The sequence below is a fragment of the Anabrus simplex genome, chromosome 2 (assembly GCF_040414725.1).
Source record: "Anabrus simplex isolate iqAnaSimp1 chromosome 2, ASM4041472v1, whole genome shotgun sequence".
Taxonomy (NCBI): domain Eukaryota; kingdom Metazoa; phylum Arthropoda; class Insecta; order Orthoptera; family Tettigoniidae; genus Anabrus; species Anabrus simplex.
In genome coordinates, this window is record NC_090266.1 from 622,397,571 (window position 1) to 622,416,725 (window position 19,155).

General features: G+C 37.6%; 1 protein-coding gene across 1 annotated transcript in view; it reads right to left on the bottom strand.

Annotated features, from left to right (window-relative positions):
• Positions 1-19,155, bottom strand: part of AGBE (1,4-alpha-glucan-branching enzyme) — a 153,035-nt gene that overhangs the window by 47,495 nt on the left and 86,385 nt on the right. The window contains exons 7-9 of the mRNA XM_067139266.2: positions 13,838-14,047; positions 13,668-13,739; positions 3,759-3,930 (exon numbers count right to left, since the gene is read on the bottom strand). Coding sequence (XP_066995367.2) covers positions 3,759-3,930; positions 13,668-13,739; positions 13,838-14,047 — 454 coding nt within the window. The remainder of the gene's footprint in view (positions 1-3,758; positions 3,931-13,667; positions 13,740-13,837; positions 14,048-19,155) is intronic.

A 19,155-nucleotide genomic window follows, 5' to 3' on the forward strand; every position in this document is an offset into this window, starting at 1 on the left:
ACAATACACAAACAACAGGATTACACTTTACAAAGATTACAAAAATATATTCTGCTCTTTAAAAACAGTACTGAAACAAAAAGCTGTAGCAACTTCCTATTTTACATTCTTTTTTGTACAGATTTCTACTGTTTGAAGAGGTTTCCAAAATAAATTTGATCAATCTGTGGCATCCACTTATACGTTGATTGAATATCAGCAATTTAATCTTTCGCAAGTTTGGTTCTCGTTACAGTTTCATGTATAGGTGGAAATCTAAGTTCATTAATACTTAGTTTTCATGTTTTCACTGCACAAGCCAAGTTAAGAGTATGAAATTCAGATTCTCCATGAGAAAGCTTATATCCTGTTTTAAATGGGGTAGCTTGTTCAAAAATCACTTGATTAACTTTACTAAAAGGAACATTTACATATGAAATTGCATTTGTACTAATGGCCTTTTTGTAATTCCTCAAGTTTGGGGCTAACATTTCAATTATTGCATATGGTTATTTGCAGTTAACATTCTGAAGCATTCTTAAGAAACCTATTGGAGACCAAATTTCAGAATGTCTTAGTGTCTTTTCTATATTAGAATGTATATTATCTACTTCCTGTATAGCAGAATGAGCTGGTGTGGAATATTTCATCACAAAAGATTTGATTTTTTCATGTCTTTGTAAAACATCAGCCACTGCTCATGAAATAATTGAATTATGATTTTGGGGAATACAGCTATCACTCCATGTTATCACTTTCTCAACATCAGGATGATCTTTGAGAATTGCTTCTAATACCTTCACAACAGCACTAGCAATGTCATTGCCTGAACGTCCAACTAAAGCTTCAGTCCATACCGCACAATAACCTTTCCTAGCTACTGATACATGAGCTGTCATATTGTACATAGTCAGCTTCCTCTTATAAAATGAAACTCTAACATTTGATTGTGGAACATCAATAACATTCTGTAAGTCAAAACAAACAACAATGGTATCTGATCTTGGTTATCTCTATCCTTTTGTCTTTCAAGATGCATTATGTTTTTCTCAATTATATGGTTCTCATACTTGATTTCCAGCTCATGTGAGAGTGTATATTCTTTTATTGCAACTTGAAATTCCTCACAAACGTCACACCTGTCTTGCTTAGGTTGTAAGAAAGCTATATTGAATTCTGTACAAAATATATGCCTGTACATAGATATCTTAACTGGTTCAACCTCATTAGAATTACATTCTTCGACGTACAGTTCATACATTCTTTGGTGATTCACCCCTGGATCTAAGTACAGTTTTTTACTATCTGCTTGACAGTAATGTGATTCGCATGCAGGGAAAGACTGAATGTGTTTTCTTACCACAACTTTTTTGGAAATTTTGTCAACTGTTTTCTACCTCTTTGGTCCGATTTTGGTGTACCTGCGTTACATTTGTTAGCATGAGCATTATACATAGGTTTTTGGCTGATTGCCAATGTCATTAAAAAGAATGTCTTACAAACTCTTGATTTTTTTTATCATTCTTGAAAAATATGGTACTGAAATACATTGCTATGCCTTGAACATTCAGAACCACTTCTATATTCAACTCTATCTACATTCTGTATTAAAAAGCAATGTTTTCTTTTTGTGTTAACTCATAATATGAATTTAAAATATGAGGTCTTTCATCTTCAGAAAATTTTAAGCTACAACGAAATTTACAAAAAGCTGTACAGTCGTTCATTGTTTTCACCGTCTTTGCTTTCACCAGCTTACCTCCAACAGATACATAATCCTTTACCACCCTGGTGACACTATTCTTACTGCATTTTTCCATTGATGTGGATGGCGTTTCCTTTTCCTAGTTCTTTGCTGCTTTGTGGGAGTTTTTTCTAATTCCAATTCAGAGAACGAATCCGAGTAAGGAACAAGCTGAACAGGTACCATATCCCCATCTTACCTTTGTGGAGTAGCACTAACTCTTCCCACATCTTGTGTATTTTGTAGGACAGAAGTGGTAGGAGCAGAATAATCACTTTCATTCTCTGCAAATAATCTAGAAAGTACAAAAAAGAGATGGAAGTGAAATTTAAATTATTACCCTCTGAAAGTAGTAATATTAATTTATTCAATATTTTTGATAGTCCTGATGTTTTCCAACCTTCATACAGGTTAGAATACCTATTTTATTTATAATGAAGGTACAAGTCATTTTAGTTGAAGAGCAAAATCAAAATGATATATTGTATGCATTAGTTCACAGAATTTCCCATCTTCTAAAACGGGACTTACCTTCTTGGTTGCATGTTTTTTCTGCACACAGGAATTTGCACAGGAATGTAGTCTTCACTACTTGAATCATCTCCAGGCACATAATCTTCATCGGAGTGCGTATCACAATCATTAGATTGATTCAACACCATTTCTACCATTTTCTTACCTCTCCACATGCTGCTATTTAACTATTTAAAAACATAATCTCAGGAAGAACTTTTACATAAGCAATGAACGATGATTAGTAGCTACCACAAGACATTAAACGAAGTGTATCAGTGCTATCTACAGTACTTAAACTAAAAGCCGTCACAATATGGTTATATCATTTTGAAATGTTTACTTTTTGTTCATTAACTCAGCAATATCAACTTTTTAGCAATGAAATCAGATAATGTTACTGGAAACATTCCTTCCATCACCATGGAATGATATTTAAAATCGAGCATATTGGTTAATGTGGTTTACTTGATAGAAACAATTCAGATTTAAATAGAACCTTGTTATTCTGTGGAAGTTAGATAATGTGTAATTAGAACTTTGTAAAACTGGTTTTATCACGAATAATAATTCAGATATCAACATTATTATTATAATATGGCAGATAGCTGTGACAATGCCAAACTCAATGCAGCAAAAAACTCTATTTCGGTAAAAAAGTCAGATAGAATCTTGTTATTCTGAGCCCTCGAAATCTTACCTTCAGACTTGTTTTTCATTGTTGGCATTTCAGCAGGTTTTCACCTGAGGATGTCAGGGATGCACAAATCCTCGAGATATTTATCACATTCATGCTGGCTAAATAAGAGTCCTTTAGAAGCCACCTGAGTACTATTTGAGCTATACCACTAGCCCCAGAAAATGAACAATTTTTTTGGTTTGCCACGCTCCCCTGCCCCGATTTCCACCATTTATTTTTTACAATTTTTACTGAAACCTGGGTCCACCACACTAATTTGCTGCTCCTTTTCTTGGATCCATTACTGTCACCAATACCACTAAACATTCTTCACAATCTGACATTTTGAACTCACTCTTGTTTCTGTTCAGAATTTCAAGTATATCACTGCCTGCTAACAACTGCCTTCTATGTGACATGATTACTACTACTGGCCTTGGGTTGGACTGAGACAGCCATGACGAGAATTCACACTCATAGAACATGAAGTAGTTGAGATAATTCAATCCACTAGAAAGCAATTTTTCCCCTTTCAAAGAGTATATAACGTCATGACATCTCTAGGCAGAACACCTAAAATACTTGCACAAGTCTGATCAAACTCACAAGGCTAACAGCCATGTGTATACGTTGCATCCAGTATATTATCGCACAGCCGGGAGCTAAAAGTACATGCAATGAGTTAAGCTTCACAGTCGAGTCTTTCTATATTTGATAAATTTACACCATAAACTTAACCTATTAAGAAGAACCCTGTAACACTTAACTATGAATACTCGAAGGACCATTTTCTCTGCTTATGCTGGGAAAATAAATTAGAAAAAGGAAGTTATTTTTGCTTACCTCAGCAATGGTTGTAACTTCTGGATACAAAGTGTGAAGCATGTAATTAGCAAGCATCAAATATACTACTGCTTCAGTATCAACATTCAAACCAAAGTATTCATCATAATTGCCAGAAAATCCTTCTCCTATACCTCGAGAATGATACAGCATTGATGTGACACCATCGAATCTAAGAAAACAGATATGACAACATGAAAGATAACAAACTGGTTACCATTACATTGACAAGAAGGCTGAGCCCAGGGTATTCCATACATGTTGAAATTAAGAGAAATTCAAAGTTGCTAGAAAAACATTTTCATCGTAATTCTTATGCTAAAGGTAAATGGAATGATAGTACCATAATAATAATACTAATACTAATACTAATAATAATAATAATATTGGCTTTATGCCCCACTAACTACTTTTAGAATTCTTGGAGATGCAAAGGTGCCGGAATTTAGTCCAGTAGGAGTTCTTTTACGAACCAGTAAATCTACAAACATGAAGCTGATGTATGTGAATGTATTTGAGCACCTTCAAATACCACTGGGATAAGCCAGGATCTAACCAGCCAAGTTGGGGTCAAAAGGCCAAGCCTCAACCGCCTGAGCCACTCAGCCCAGCCAGTACCATAACAAGAATAGTGGCTGGATTTATATAGTGGTAACTGCAGGGCTCAAAATTTAATGGGCACCAGGTCACTATTTGGTTTCCTGTGAAAGAGGGTTTAGTTTAATGAATCTAAAGCTGCGCTTAGTGTAGACGCTCCCTCACCCCTGAGTAATTGCGGAGTGAGGGCCCCCCGCTGCAAGCCGGAGCTCAGTCGGTTTTTGTCCGCGCATCAAACTGTTTCGCTCATCGAATTTCGCTCACTGTAAACGTGGTCCCCATAGTTGCACGAGGGATGAATCATGAACAGTGCTTGCAGCTCATTGAGCTCTACAAAAATCGAGATTTTATGTGGAATCCGAAAAACAAAAACTATTTCAATCGTAATAAAAGAGAAGATGCATGGAAGGAAATTAATTCTCAACTAAACTTTCCTATTTCTACAGTGAAAGGGAAGATGAAAGCGCTACTGGGATCACATCGAAGTGAAAGATCGAAAGAAAATAAGAGCAGAGTCACTAGAACAGGTAAGCAATTACTATTGGTTTATAATGCAAAATTGTGTCTCTTCATTACTTTCTTGAACCTACCGGTACCTATTTTGAAGCATTCTTGGTTCATTGTGAAGGACTTACACTGACCGGCACGAAAAACGCAACACTTCAATTCCTTACAAAAACTGAAATTTATTTTAACTTTTACACTTTTATGACACTAATCTGCTATATGATGATGAAATATTGCAGCGGCTGGAGGGACAAAACAAGTTTCCATGTTGGCTGTAAAACCAGAACTGAAGCTTTCATGCTCATCGAGGGCTGCTCGCCCCACTCGCACTATTTTTCGCTCTGAGTTGCGCTCTGTTTTGGGTAGTGCGAAATTTCACTCGAAGCGAGTAAGTTTCGCCCAAGTGACTTTCGCGAGGGAGTTCGCTAGTGTAAATGCAGCTTAATAAATAACAATTTGGGGTCTTCAATGGTGTCAGATAGTCTTCACAATTTAATGTCTATTAACCCATTAACTGGGGAATAGCTTCATAATGTCAACCAGCCAGTGGGTAAATATTCAGCGCAATGTGCACTTTTAGAATGGGTACAGTAGCGTGTGGCAAATGTAAATACTCAACAGAAAAATTTATTTTACTTGATTTATTAAAATTATTAGTGATATAGTAGAAATTCAATACCATTATGTTATTACCGTTTTTCTTCTAAACCCGTAAACATATACATATATACACACACACAGAGTGTTCATACAAAAGTGAATATAAAAAGTGTTCCTTTCATTATTATGATGACATTTTTCAAGTTTTCAAATATGCATCAATAGGTTCTACATATTTTCTGATTCATAGGTCATTAGGAAATTGCGCGCAGTGTGCTAAATACGGAAGCACGGGCAAGCACAAAGTGCTACGTCACATTCCTCACAGCAGTGGACAGTTTCCCGTCACCTCTGGTTTGACAGGCACACAACACAACGTTTTCTTGAGAGATTCCTTCTTCCGGTCGGCGGGTTCTCAGATAATTCAACGTCTTTCCTAACCAAGCCATGTTCACGTCACACGGAGCAGTTTACCACCATACAAGACCAATTTACAAACAGTTATCAGAACATGGACCATGGAGTTCCCAGAACAACTGTATCGTAACAACAACAACAACAACAACAACAACAACAACGACGACGACAACAACTACTCGCAAATTTAGTAATTTCAATGTACATATACACAAATAAATTTTTTACGAAGCATTTGGCGCGGACCGTACAAGGCAACACGAGACAGCAGTCGGACTGCCGCCTAGGCGCGAACTACCCGACTGGTGTGAGACCGGATAAAAATGTATAGGACAGCAATAATCACATCTAATATGAATGGAATTAGTTTTAAATTACGACAGTAGATGACAGAAGTGATTAAGAATAGCCAGACGCCTATTGGCAGCTAACCCTACGTAAGAACACATTTAGAAGTACAAGAACGCCTAAAGGCGTCAAACCCAATATTCGTGCGACAGCTGTTGACGCCTTTAAGCGTCAAACCCAGTTAAGGGATTAACAAAAATGATCCGTCATTAGAAAATTTTGATCATCCAGAACACAGAAATATTTCTATTTCTGTGCTCAAACCACAAAACTATGGATGGAAAGCACACAGAACACATACCGCCGATTCGTGAAGCTTCCGCCATTCTTATGTGCCCAAACCACTGTAGTCTGAACATACCAAACCTATTTAGCAGAAATGTCTTAATCCCAGCTTCCTGCCACACTTCCTCACTTCTTAACATGTCCATCCTGGTCTTCTGGATAATGGACCTCAGGAACTCCATCACTCATGCCTGCAGTCTTGATGACAGAAGGTGCATGTATCAATATCATAGGTCAAGACAGCTATGAAGCAGCTGTTGAACATGGCTAGTTTTGCTTTCCTTGGAATCTTAACATCCCATAAAATGGTCCTTACTTGTTGGTAGAAGAGAGAACTCATTTGCACCCTGTTTGTGATCTCTCTTGTGGCTAAGTTGTCTCTGGAGAGTATATTGTTGAGGTAGGTGAAAAACTCCATGCTCTCCAATGGGTTGTCTGTTAGTTTGACGTTTGCTGGTCATTCATCTCTGTTCACTGCCACCACAGTTTTATTTTCAATGATCCTTAAGATGAATTCCTGAAACTTGGCCTTCCACGAGTCGAGCCTCACATGTATCTCTTCCTCTGATTCTTCCCAAATTATGATGTCATAAGCAAAGACAATGATGTTTCCTTAATGCTCTTCATTACCAATATAATCCATAACTGCAATGAACAGCAATGGGAACAGTGCACTGCCCTACTGGATGCCACTCTTGGTCATAAAGCACGATGAATGTCCCTCACAAACTCGCATACAGCTGGTACAGTCTTGTAAAACACGACTTTCCTTACAAGTCCCTTCCTCTTTTTCAAGCACTGCCGTATCTTCTCTTGTGACATTGTCCTATGCCTTTCCAATATGGAGGAATATCATGATCAAGTTCTTGCCTTTCTCTCAATATTCTGCCACTCGCAAGATCAATAACTGACCTATTACTTCTGAAACCACACTGCTCCCCTTCCAACTGAGGTTCTATGACAGTTTGTAACATCTGCTCTATAATCTTCTCAAGAATATTCAACCCATCTGACAGGAGAGTTATCCTTCTATAGTTGCATCAATTTTTGCTTATTCCCTTTCTTGAACAGAGGAATGTTAACACCAATGTTCCAGCCTGCAGGTACGTTGTTGTCCTTCCACACAGCATTAAACACACTGTGAAGCCATTGCAGGCCCTGTACCCCTGCTGGTTTTATCTAGTGTGCATTCAATTCATTTATTCTTCATAATTTTCCTTTAGGTATACTTTGCCAAGTTGGATAGCTGCAGTTGCTTAATTGTGACCAGTATTCAGAATCGGGAGATAGTGGGTTCGAACCCCACTGTCGGCAGCCCTGAAGATGGTTTTCCGTTGTTTCCCATTTTCACACTAGGCAAATGCTGGGGCTGTACCCTAATTAAGGCCATGACCACTTCCTTCCCACTACTAGTCCTTTTCTATCCCATCGTCACCATAAGACCTATCTGTGTCGGTGCAACGTAAAGCAACTTTAGGCATACTTCTTAATGCTGCTTCTGTTTCTGTCCAGGTAATGGGGGGTTCCTCTGAACAGGCTTCCACAACTGGCTCTGTTTCACTTTTCTTCTGATCCATTCACCAGGTGGTTGAAGTGGATCTTCAGCACCTCTCTGAAGTCACTTTTCTTTCAGACTAGATTTTCATTTTCATCCTCAAGTGCTTTGATGGTATCCGTCGTTTTTCTTTTTCCTTTGACCATGCTGTATAGTAACTTCATATTACCTCTGTTATCTTCATCCAGTTTGTGTGAAAATCTCTGAACTCTTCTTGAACTAGCCTTTTGACCTTCAGCTTCTTAGCTCATGCCCCACGAGTTCCAATTTTACTTTCCTCACTGTCTCTTTCTTTCCGTGTTGCATTCCTTTCTCTTATGGCTGCTCTCACTCTTTCATTCCACCATAATGTTTCCTTCTCTCTCTTCTCACTTTTGCATTTGTCTACCCACTTCAATTGCCTCCTTTACCAAGATGTTTTTCAGTCCAGCCCATCCTCCATCTCCGGTCTTCACTTCATCTCTAAGCAATTTCTTGAAAAAATATATTTGTTTCAGAAGGTTAAATGGACTGTATCACTATTGACTTACTCAAGGTTATTGATACCGGGCGATTTGGCCCTGCGGTAAGGGGCGCGCAGCTGTGAGCTTGCATCCGGGAGATAGTGGGTTCGAATCCCACTGTCGGCAGCCCTGAAGATAGTTTTCCGTGGTTTCCCATTTTTACACCAGGCAAATGCTGGGGCTGTACCTTTATTAAGGCCACAGCCACTTCCTTCCCACTCCTAGCCCTTCCCTATCCCACTGTCGCCATAAGAACAGTCTGTGTCATTGCAACGTAAAGCCACTAGCAATAAAAGCTTTTGATAGGGTAGATTATGGGAGATTGCTGACAAAAATGAGGGTTATTAGACAAGACAAAAGGGTGGTTGAACGGGAGGGCAAATTTCTAGAAAATAGAACTCAGAGAATGTTGTTGTTGTTGTTGTTGTTGTTATTTGCTTTACGTCTCACCGACAAGGATAGGTCTTATGGCGACGATGAGGCAGGAAGGGGCTAGGAGTGGGAAGGAAGCGGCCATGGCCTTAATTAAGGTACAGCCCCAGCATTTGCCTGGTGTGAAAATGGGAAACAGCGGAAAACCATCTTCAGGGCTGCCGACAGTGGGGTTCGAACCCACGATCTCCCGAATACTGGATAGTGATGTAGATGTTGATTCCCACAGGGAACCTAAAATATTTGTCCTGAATGAGTAAATTTATAATACCAATATAATGGTCCGTTATTGGACATTATAAATTTTCCAGCTGACTCATTCTTGGTTGCCTGCGTTTCACCCTCGTGTGCTAAGTTAGGCTCGTCAGTTGGGACTTAGCACACCACCCAAGACGCAAGGAAATGAGACATAGCGGCACTGCTGGTGGCTTCAAATAGCCTATGCAGTGGCCTCCACGGTATGCACTAGCTGGAAAATTTATAATGTCCAATAACGGACCATTATATTGGTATTACTGGATACTGGCCGCACTTAAGCGACTGCAGCTATCAAGCTCGGTACTCAGAGAATTAGAGTAGGTGAAGTGTTATCTGATCCTGTAATAATTAACCTTTGGGGACTCGCGCAGGGTAAATTTTTGCTGTGAAGAAGACCCAAGCATTTCATCGTGAGGTTATTTTTTATGAGCTTGAGAACTCTCCTACTTTCAAGTGCACTCGTCCAGCACTTGTCTTAACGTGATTCATTTCTCTCCAAGAATTAGTTGAGCTATGACAGTTGTATTATGCTATGTATGGAAAGTTATAACGCCACACACGCCTGTCTACTGCCAATAATTGTAGTTCTTGTTTATTGTGTATTCTGGAACAGTGTAATATCAAAATTAACGGAGGAAGAAGATCGACTGATCAAGAAATTGAGGCTTGTTTTGAAGCATCAGACAAAGTTGTCGGCAGTGATATGTCTTCAACAGAAGAGGGATGTGTACAAGACAGTGATCATGATTCAAACTTGATACAAAGGGCAGAAAGTGATCAGGATGATATGTCAGAAGATGAAGATAGTTCATGCATTGTAAACCTTTCTGAAGATGACATTCCCTTGGGGATAGGACTTCTTTGTTTGAAAGGGAAGGATGGTGCGATCTGGTATCAGGAACCTCCAGATACTAGAGGAAGAACACGTGCTCGAAATACTGTGACAGATCGACCTGGAATGAAATGGCAACAATCAATACCTTGCTGAAACCTTTTCAGGCAAAAATACAGCACCTGATTGGATCTAAAGAATCAGCTGAACCAGGAAAGGAGAAAGGTGCTGCTATTGTACTAGAGCCAATCTGCAAGGTACAATGTGGTGGAGTCCTGCCAAGACTGTGTTTCAGTGAAGTGAAAATGTGTGTAGAGTCATGGGAAGTGTATTGTCCAGAAGGTTTCTCAGTGAGGCAAAAATGTGCCGAAGTATATAAATACTGCAAGAGTTTAATACATACATTTCAAGGAAAAGCTTACTCATAATTCATTGGAAATAAATGTTTGATGCACATTTTTTAATAAAAAGCTTAGTCATAATGACCAATAATGATTCTAAAACTGAAGATACTGTAACTTAATGGCAAAAATTTACCCCGCACGAGTCCTAACATAAATTATGCAGGCATGTTTACACAAGAGTTAAGAGGGGACAGTATTATTAGACCTTTATGTTTTCCTATTTATATATTGTACCAGGAATGCCTACGGTCTGGCATATTGTATTTTTAATTTGTAATTTATTCGCGATATGAAGGCGCTAGCACTTGCAGTCAGCGAGCAAAGTGAATGTTCTAGACACAGCTGTAAGCTATGGGAGTAAGAGAGAGAGCGCTACGTCACAGGCGGGGAGCAAGCCGGATAACGCAATCCCCAGGTGCTGCCAGCTCATCAGTCTAGAAAGTGTTGGAACATTTTTATATCTGCTAAACCCTTTTAGCTAAGAAATAATGAAGTACACCATCGTGAAGCCTGTATTTTAAAAGTAAACTGGCCAAAGTTTCAAGAAAATCGATCTACAGATTTCCAAGATATTGAGGTGGAAAGGAAACATATTTTTTCGCGAGAAGCAGAGAGCCAGCTGCGCTTCAAGTACATAAGAGCGTTGACAAGAGGGGTATAATTAGTTGCAATCCACAACTCGACTATAATGGATTGTATGGTCGCCGTGTGCAGGTGTCGAACCTAAAACTTTGTCGCATTACGCGAAGTTAGTCGTCGAATTTATAAAATTTCTGCAGTGCTACGGACTTGGAAAAATACTGCGTGTACTAAGTCAAACTCTATTATTTTTGGTGACATCTCTGAACTCAGTAAAATTTCAGCGTGTGCAAGGATGAGTGTTTGACATTGGACAGTGACTTATCAGAACTTAGAATATCTCAAGAACTCGAAACTTAGTATTTGTCGTAGCCGAGTGGGGACAATTTTTCCGAAATATTACTTTTATTTGAACAGTGATACCAAATAACTTAGTAAACCTTAAGGACATTTTATGGCATTTCCATGAAATATTAACCCAAGTGAAGTAAAATAACAGTTAATATCCCCTTAATATTTGTGTTAGTAATAACTAGAAATGGTTAAATACATCTTGCGTGTGTAGAACATGGACTGAACTTATACTTGATATTCCGATAAGCTTTGAATTTTAGATTTCATATTGAACCCAGTACAACGTGTTCTGAATGCCAGAAACATTATTCTCTTTTGTAAATAGTCTGAATTATATGAACAGTGTTTTCCAAAAACTCGTATTATGTGAACTATGCTTAAGAAGTGTGACAGCTTAAAACTGTGGAAGCTTCGAACTGTGATGTGTGTTTCAAAATCATAAATGTTTCAGACTGTGCCTTAATTCATTCAAAAGCCATAATTATATCTAAGTGTGATTATTGCTTTGAAGTTACGTAATAGACTGTGATTCAAAGTGCAATTCTGAGTACTGTTTACCAGTGATTTGCTAGTTTTCACTCGACCAGATAGTGCTATTTTTAACACTCACAATCAATTGTCAATTGAACTTTCTCATGTGTCTTCACCATTAAGCGACACCAGAAATCTTGACCGAGTGTTTAAATCCTCATATGAACTTAACACCTGACTCGACATGGGAGATGGTACATGGTTCGACGTGGGAGATGGTACGTGGTACTGCGAGGGAAACGAAACGTGGTACAACGTGGGATATGTTACGTGGTAAAACGTGGTGCTGACAACATCGATGGAATTCCAGATGCTGTTCGCAGAACCACATTCACCAGTTCCAGCGTCAAACATTCAGGTGATATGAGTGCATTTAGCATTAAACTTTCAAACTATTAAAAGCAGTGATTATTTTGAAACCATTTATAGCACTAGACATTTAAGAACATCCTGAACAGGCACTGTATTATTTTCAAGTCATTCTTTTCAAGTGCTACTTTAACTACAAATGTTAATCTAATTACAAGTGCCGATTTACTTTCAAGTGACAATCAATTTCAAGTGATAATTTAATGTGATAATTTAAACAGACTTTAGGTGCTTTAAAGTAATTTCATCTTAAAGTTATTCAAATAATATTGTGAAGTGCATAACTTAGAAAAGACTGTAGGCATTCATTATCAGTGGATGATTTAAAAAGACTGTAGGTCTTATATAAGAATAATCTATAAAGACTATAAGTGTTTATTCCAGAAAATTCTAGAAACTCATGAAACGATATTTCGAGGGTTTGTCATACTGATAAATAATTTGAAGGAAATAAGTCTATATCCCACACCGTTGTCATTTTATCAGCTGCTGAAGTTAGCCAATTAGATCACTTCACGGGCGAATTCAAATGGGCTTTGCAATGCAGTATTGCTAAATCTGCATGTGGCTTACGACCACCTTCAGAGCACCAATTGGAGAAAACTAACTTTTCCAGGAGAGAGATGCCAATTGCTAGTATGCTACGGTGAGAGTGGCTAAAACCACGGTGTGTTTGTGTTTAATGCCGATTTCTCAGCAAGGCTCCCAAGCTGGTCTTAAGACATGAGCAGATTTAGCAAAAGTCCCTCGCAAAACCCATTAGAATTCGCCCATGAAGTGATCTGATTGGCTACATTCAATAGCTAATAAAATTATAATGGTGTGAGATATAAAAATTATTTATCAATATGTCCAACCCTCTTACGCTCACATACCCAGTTCACATAGTTTCCGACCACTCTGTATAAGTGCATAGGTGCCGTGCTGCCAATGTTCAAGCTGAAGCTGATCAGCCCATACTCTCCATACACTGCGCTCAGTATGCAAAGATTGCCGTGCAGGGAGTGCAGTTGCTTGAAAGTACATCATCTCGCTGCACGGAACATGCTGGCCAATGTATCAGATGATACAGTACAATTTTATATTACAGTTTATTGCACACCAGCCCAAATTAATTTAGAAACTTTATTGCAAACTGACCAACTAAAAGGCCAAAGTAATCATTTTTAATTAAAAGATGGCAACAATGAAAATTCTTCTAAACTAATCATTACATGCATATTAAGTTCTAGATCATTCTGTGTGTTCTTTCCTTGCTCAGTACAATTGACCAAATAGAAGATAACAGATCAAAGAGAGATAATTAGGCATAGAGTTATAATTTAAATATTTACTTACCTGAACCCATCAAAGTTGTATACATCAATATACATTCGTAAATTTGACAGCAAGAACCTTAAAGTTTCATACCTGAAATGTGAGAAATATGAAAAGGATCAGTGTATTTTGGAGCAAATCTAGCTTTTTAAGTAAAATTCTATAATATGCCTTGCTAACTGAATACTTACTCTGAATAATTAAAAAGGCGACTGTCCCAAAGACTGTGTTCTCCTCTGGCTCCATCATGGAAAAAACATGTATTTGTACCATCAAACTGGTTCAAACCATCAAGAACATTTTTTGATGCATGGGAATGAACAATGTCCAGAAGAACATACAGTCCATTTGCATGAGCAACATCAATCAACTCCTTTAAGTCTTCTGGATTCCCGTAACGACTGAAATACATTTTTTAAGAATTACTTTCTGCTCATATCTGGAATACAAATACACTTTAAAGTAGTGGAGAAGTTCCAAGTATATGAGAAGTGAATCAATGGAGCATTCAAGACTGAAAATTGAAATCAGTTGGAGGAAACAAGTTTGGAACATTTTCTGTTACAGAACCCAGATTTCTACTATAGAGCAATGAAGTACCATATTTCCTTAGATAATTTTTGCTCACATGTCATTTTTCCACAACAATTTTTATGTGCCTTTTCTTCGAAGACCGAGAAGAAGGTGGATGGATCAGATTTGGAAGGACATTAGAGAAGCTGGATTGGATGTGGCGGAAGTAATGGAGCAGGAATAGTGGAAGGACAGAAAGGAGTGGAGGAGGCTTGTTAACCACACCTGGGCGACTAGAGTGGGACATTGATGATGATTTCTTGAGTAATTTTCATATTTTCAAATAATTTTAATTTGTTGAAAACTTGAAGAGAATAAATCCAATATTCACATTTACAGGTAATGATTGCTATAAGTGAACAATTAATAGCTGTAGAAAACTGTTTTTTTGTGATAATGTGTACAACATAACAATCTATATATATAAAATAAGAGTTTTGTCTGTACATTGCTCAGAATTTGGAAAGAATGGTATTTCTGTATCGGTCATGTCCATAGTAACAAGAAAATGTACTTTTTACTTTTCCGTAATTTCTGTCTGTCTGTCTATCTGTCTGTATGTACACGCATCATGAGAAAACGGCTGAAGAGAATTTAATGAAAATCGGTATGTGAAGTCGGGGGATGAGCCACTACAATCTAGGCTATAAATAATTTTATTCACGCCGAGTGAAATGGTAGTTTAGGGGAAGGTCTTAAATTTAATTATCGAATATTTATATTATTGGCAGTCCTATCGATAAATACTATATATCTAAAGTTATATAGAATTAAATTTCCAATCAATTATGTATTATACATTTTTGCCGTACCAGCTCTGATAACACACATATTAATGAATTTGTAGTTTTGTTGCTAAGTCCATATCAACACCCAGCCACGAGAAAATGGGTTAACAGAATTTAATGAAAACAGCTATATAGAGTCGGGGAATAAGAAACTACAGTCTAGACTGTAAATAATTTTATTCGCCCGAGATGAAATGGTAGTTTAGGGGAAGGCACCTAAAATTTTTGAATACCGGTACCTATGTTATTGGTGCTATCGAAAAGTACTACATAACAAAAGTTATAGACAATACAATTTCTGATCGTTTATGTTTCATTCAGTTTTACTGTACCGACTATGATAAGAGTGGTATTTCAGAAGGCCTACAATATCGAAAGCGCATAACACTGATCAACAATAACTTTATATTGACCATTGTTTGTTACTGATCAACAATAACTTTACATTGACCATTGTTTGTTGTGATGTTCTTCGTTTCTTATGGTCCCGCTCAACGCCGATAGATGGGATTACTACTGCGTACCGAGTATAACAGCCCGACTGAACATTGGCGGGAAATAGCTGGGGAGTTGGAAAACTTTCTTCTTTAGCATGCCATTCCTCTGGTTCATGTAGCCTCCGTGGCTCAGACGGCAGCGCGTCGGCCTCTCACCGCTGGTAACCGTGGTTCAAATCCCGGTCACTCCATGTGAGATTTGTGCTGGACAAAGCGGAGGCGGGACATGTTTTTCTCCGGGTACTCCGGTTTTCCCTGTCTCATTCCAGCAACACTCTCCATTCTCATTTCATAGCATCTACCAGTCATTAATGTATCACTGGGAGTGGCGACCCCATGGTACTAACAGCCTATTTATATGCTTCATTTATTACATCCCTGACCCGGCCAATGACTGGAAAACAGGTTGTAGGTTTTCATTTTCATTTTCCTTTGGTTCATACATTTTCTGATACTGCAGGTACGTAACACACTGATTCATTATAGTATTCCAGTTTTCGATCCCTACTCTGACGCGCTGTTTTGAATGAGCTGTATGCACACTTACGGCAGAGGCTCACTTAGTAGTAGTAGTAGTAGTAGTAGTAGTAGTAGTAGTAGTAGTAGTAGTAGTAGTATGACGACCTGGTCTAGAATTACTATTTAAACCTATTTCAAATTATAGCAGTAGTATGACCTGGTCTAGAATTACTGTTTAAGCCTATTTCAAATTATAGCACCACAATTCACTAAATAACTCAAAAGTCAACCCTGAAAAGAGCCGTTTCTTAAGAAAAGCTTCTTCCACTTCACTTTTATTAAATTCTACATTCATTTAATTCCAAATTAGCAGTGAAGAGGGGGCTTCTCCTCCGGCTTGGAGGAAAAAATTGCCTCCAAATCAGATAGGTTTTTCCGTTGCCATTGTAGTGAATTGAGATTTTCCGACTCATCGGGTACTCCTCGGAAACAGATTAGTAAAAAGGCATAGTTTTTGCCCTGGGACTCTCCACTATTCGCCTCCCCCCCCCGCAGCGCAGAAAAAAGACTAAGATCAGAACTGTCTGCGACATGGTCATTCCAGCCCTGGAATTCCAACATAGTACTGTTCGTTAAAAGTGAGAAAGTGTGTGGTCTTTCATTTGATGGAGTATTTCATATGAAAGTATTGCTTTTAATCGCGCCATTCCTACTGACGTCATTGCAATGACCTATGTTCATTTCAGTTGGAAAAACCACTAAGACAGTCATTCTGAGGATGTAAAATGGCTGGTGGAGAGTGAGTGTCTGCCATTATAATGAAAACTCCCCAACCTGGTGGTGACTGATGGTAGGGAAGCGGGCCTATCATTACAATGAAAATTCCCTAACATAGTCTTCATATGAGAAAAGACGTTTGGTGACTTCCCCGTCGCGTTTCTAGGGTAACGTTAAGAGCTATGCAATTTAATACAATCTTGCTCACAACGTGTACACTACTTAGCCTAGAATTCGGTATACAATGTAGAATTCCGTAGCGAAGCACGGGTACATCAGCTAGTAGTAAATACAATAAGAGCAAAATAAATTTTTCAGTAAGAAAAACCCTTGTTTAAGGTCAATTACCGACCCCCACCATTGTTATGCGATTGTTAATAGTTTCGTGAGCGTGTCTGCCATTGTGTTCTGTTACCAAAATGAGTGATCTGTGGAAGAATGCTGGTAAATATACACAGTTATATGATCAGTTTTAAAGTTTCTGTAATCTATATATATAAAATAACTTGTCCTGACTGACTGACTGATTCATCATCGCAGAGCCAAAACTACTGGACGTAATGAAATGAAATTTTGGAGATATATTCATATTAAGATGTAGGTGATCGCTAAGAGAGGATTTTTGGATATCCCTTCGCTAAGGGCGTGAAAAGAGGGGGGGGGGAAATTTTAAAATGAGTGTGTCTATATCTCGAAAGCTTAAAAGTTTACAGATGTAAAAATTGGTATTTAGAATCTTCTTTAAAAATAAGGAAACACGTATTTTTTTGTTTTCAGAAAATCCCAATAGGAGGGGTGAAAAGGGGTGAAAATGGGGAAAATGGGTTGAATGCCCTTAATCAGGATACCAGTACTTATATCTCAGAAACTGAAGATATTACAGACCTGAAAATTGGTACTTTTGATCTCTTTTAAAAATAAATAAACACGTATTTTTTTGTTTTTGGAAAATCCAATTAATGGGAGGGTGAAAAGGGGGTGAATTTTTAAAATGAGTGAATCTATATCTCCAAACTTTTAAAGTTTGCAGATGTAAAAATTGGTATTTAGAATCTTCATTAAACATAAAGAAACATGTATTTTTTTGTTTTCGGAAAATCGCAATAGGAGGGGTGAAAAGGAGTGAAAAAGCGGTTGAATGCCTTTGATGAGGCTACTTATATTTCAGAAACTGAAGATATTACAGACCTGAAAATTGGTGTTTGGGATCTCCTTTAAAAATAAAGAAACACGTATTTTTTGTTTTTCGAAAATCCAATTAATGGGGGGGTGAAAAGGGGGTGATTTTTTAAAATGAGTGTATCTATATCTCAAAACAGTTACAGTTTATAGATGTAAAAATTGGTATTTAGAATCTCCTTTAAAAATAAAGAAACACGTATTCTTTTGTCTTCGCAAATCCCAATAGGAAGGGAGTAAAAGGGTGAATAATGGGTTGAACGCCTTTAATGAGGCTACTTATATTTCAGAACCTGAAGAAATTACAGACCTGAAAATTGGTATTTGGGATCTACTTTAAATGTAAAGAAACACGTATTTTTTTCGTTTTTGGAAAATCCAAATATTGAGGGGTGAAAAGGGGGGTTAATTTTTTAAAATGAACGTGTCTACATCTTAAAACTTTAAAATTTACAGATGTAAAAACTGGTAGTTAGAATCTCCTCTAATAATAAAGGAACACATATTTTTTTGTTTCCTGTAAATCCCAATTGGATGGGTGAAAAGGGGTGAAAAGGGGTGAAAAGGGGTGAAAAAGGGGTTGAATGCCTTAAATGAGGATACATGTATCTCAGAAACGGAAGATATTACAGAACTGAAAATTTGTATATGGGATCTCCTTTAAAAATAAAGAAACACGTATTTTTTTAGTTTTTGGAAAATCCTATTAATGGCGGTGTGACAAAATTGGGGTGAATTTTTTGAAAGATTATCTTGGAAACGTAAAATGTTACAGACGTAAAAAGTGGGTGTTATGAATCTCCTGTAAATGTAAAGAAATATAGGTGATTTGTTTTTGGAAACTCCACTTAAGGGGAACCCAAAAGGGGTGAAATTTTAAAATGAGAATTTTTACAGTATATCTAAAAAAACTTAACATGTCACAGAAGTGAAAAATGGTATTTTTATCTCTATTAAACATAAGGAAACATGTATTTTTAATTTTCGAAAATACCACTTGGGCGGAGGGGGGGTGAAAGTGACTGAAAATGGTGTTGATTTCTTTTAATTAGGCTACTGATATCCTAAAAATGAAGAGTTTACAGACGTGAAATTTGATATTTGCAATCTGCTTTAAAAGTAAAGAAACACGTATTCTCGGAAAATCCAATGAAGTGGGGGGAGTGGGGGTGAAAGAATTGAAAAATTAATTGACTTTAATTATATGAGAATACATACATCTAATAAAAACTAAAG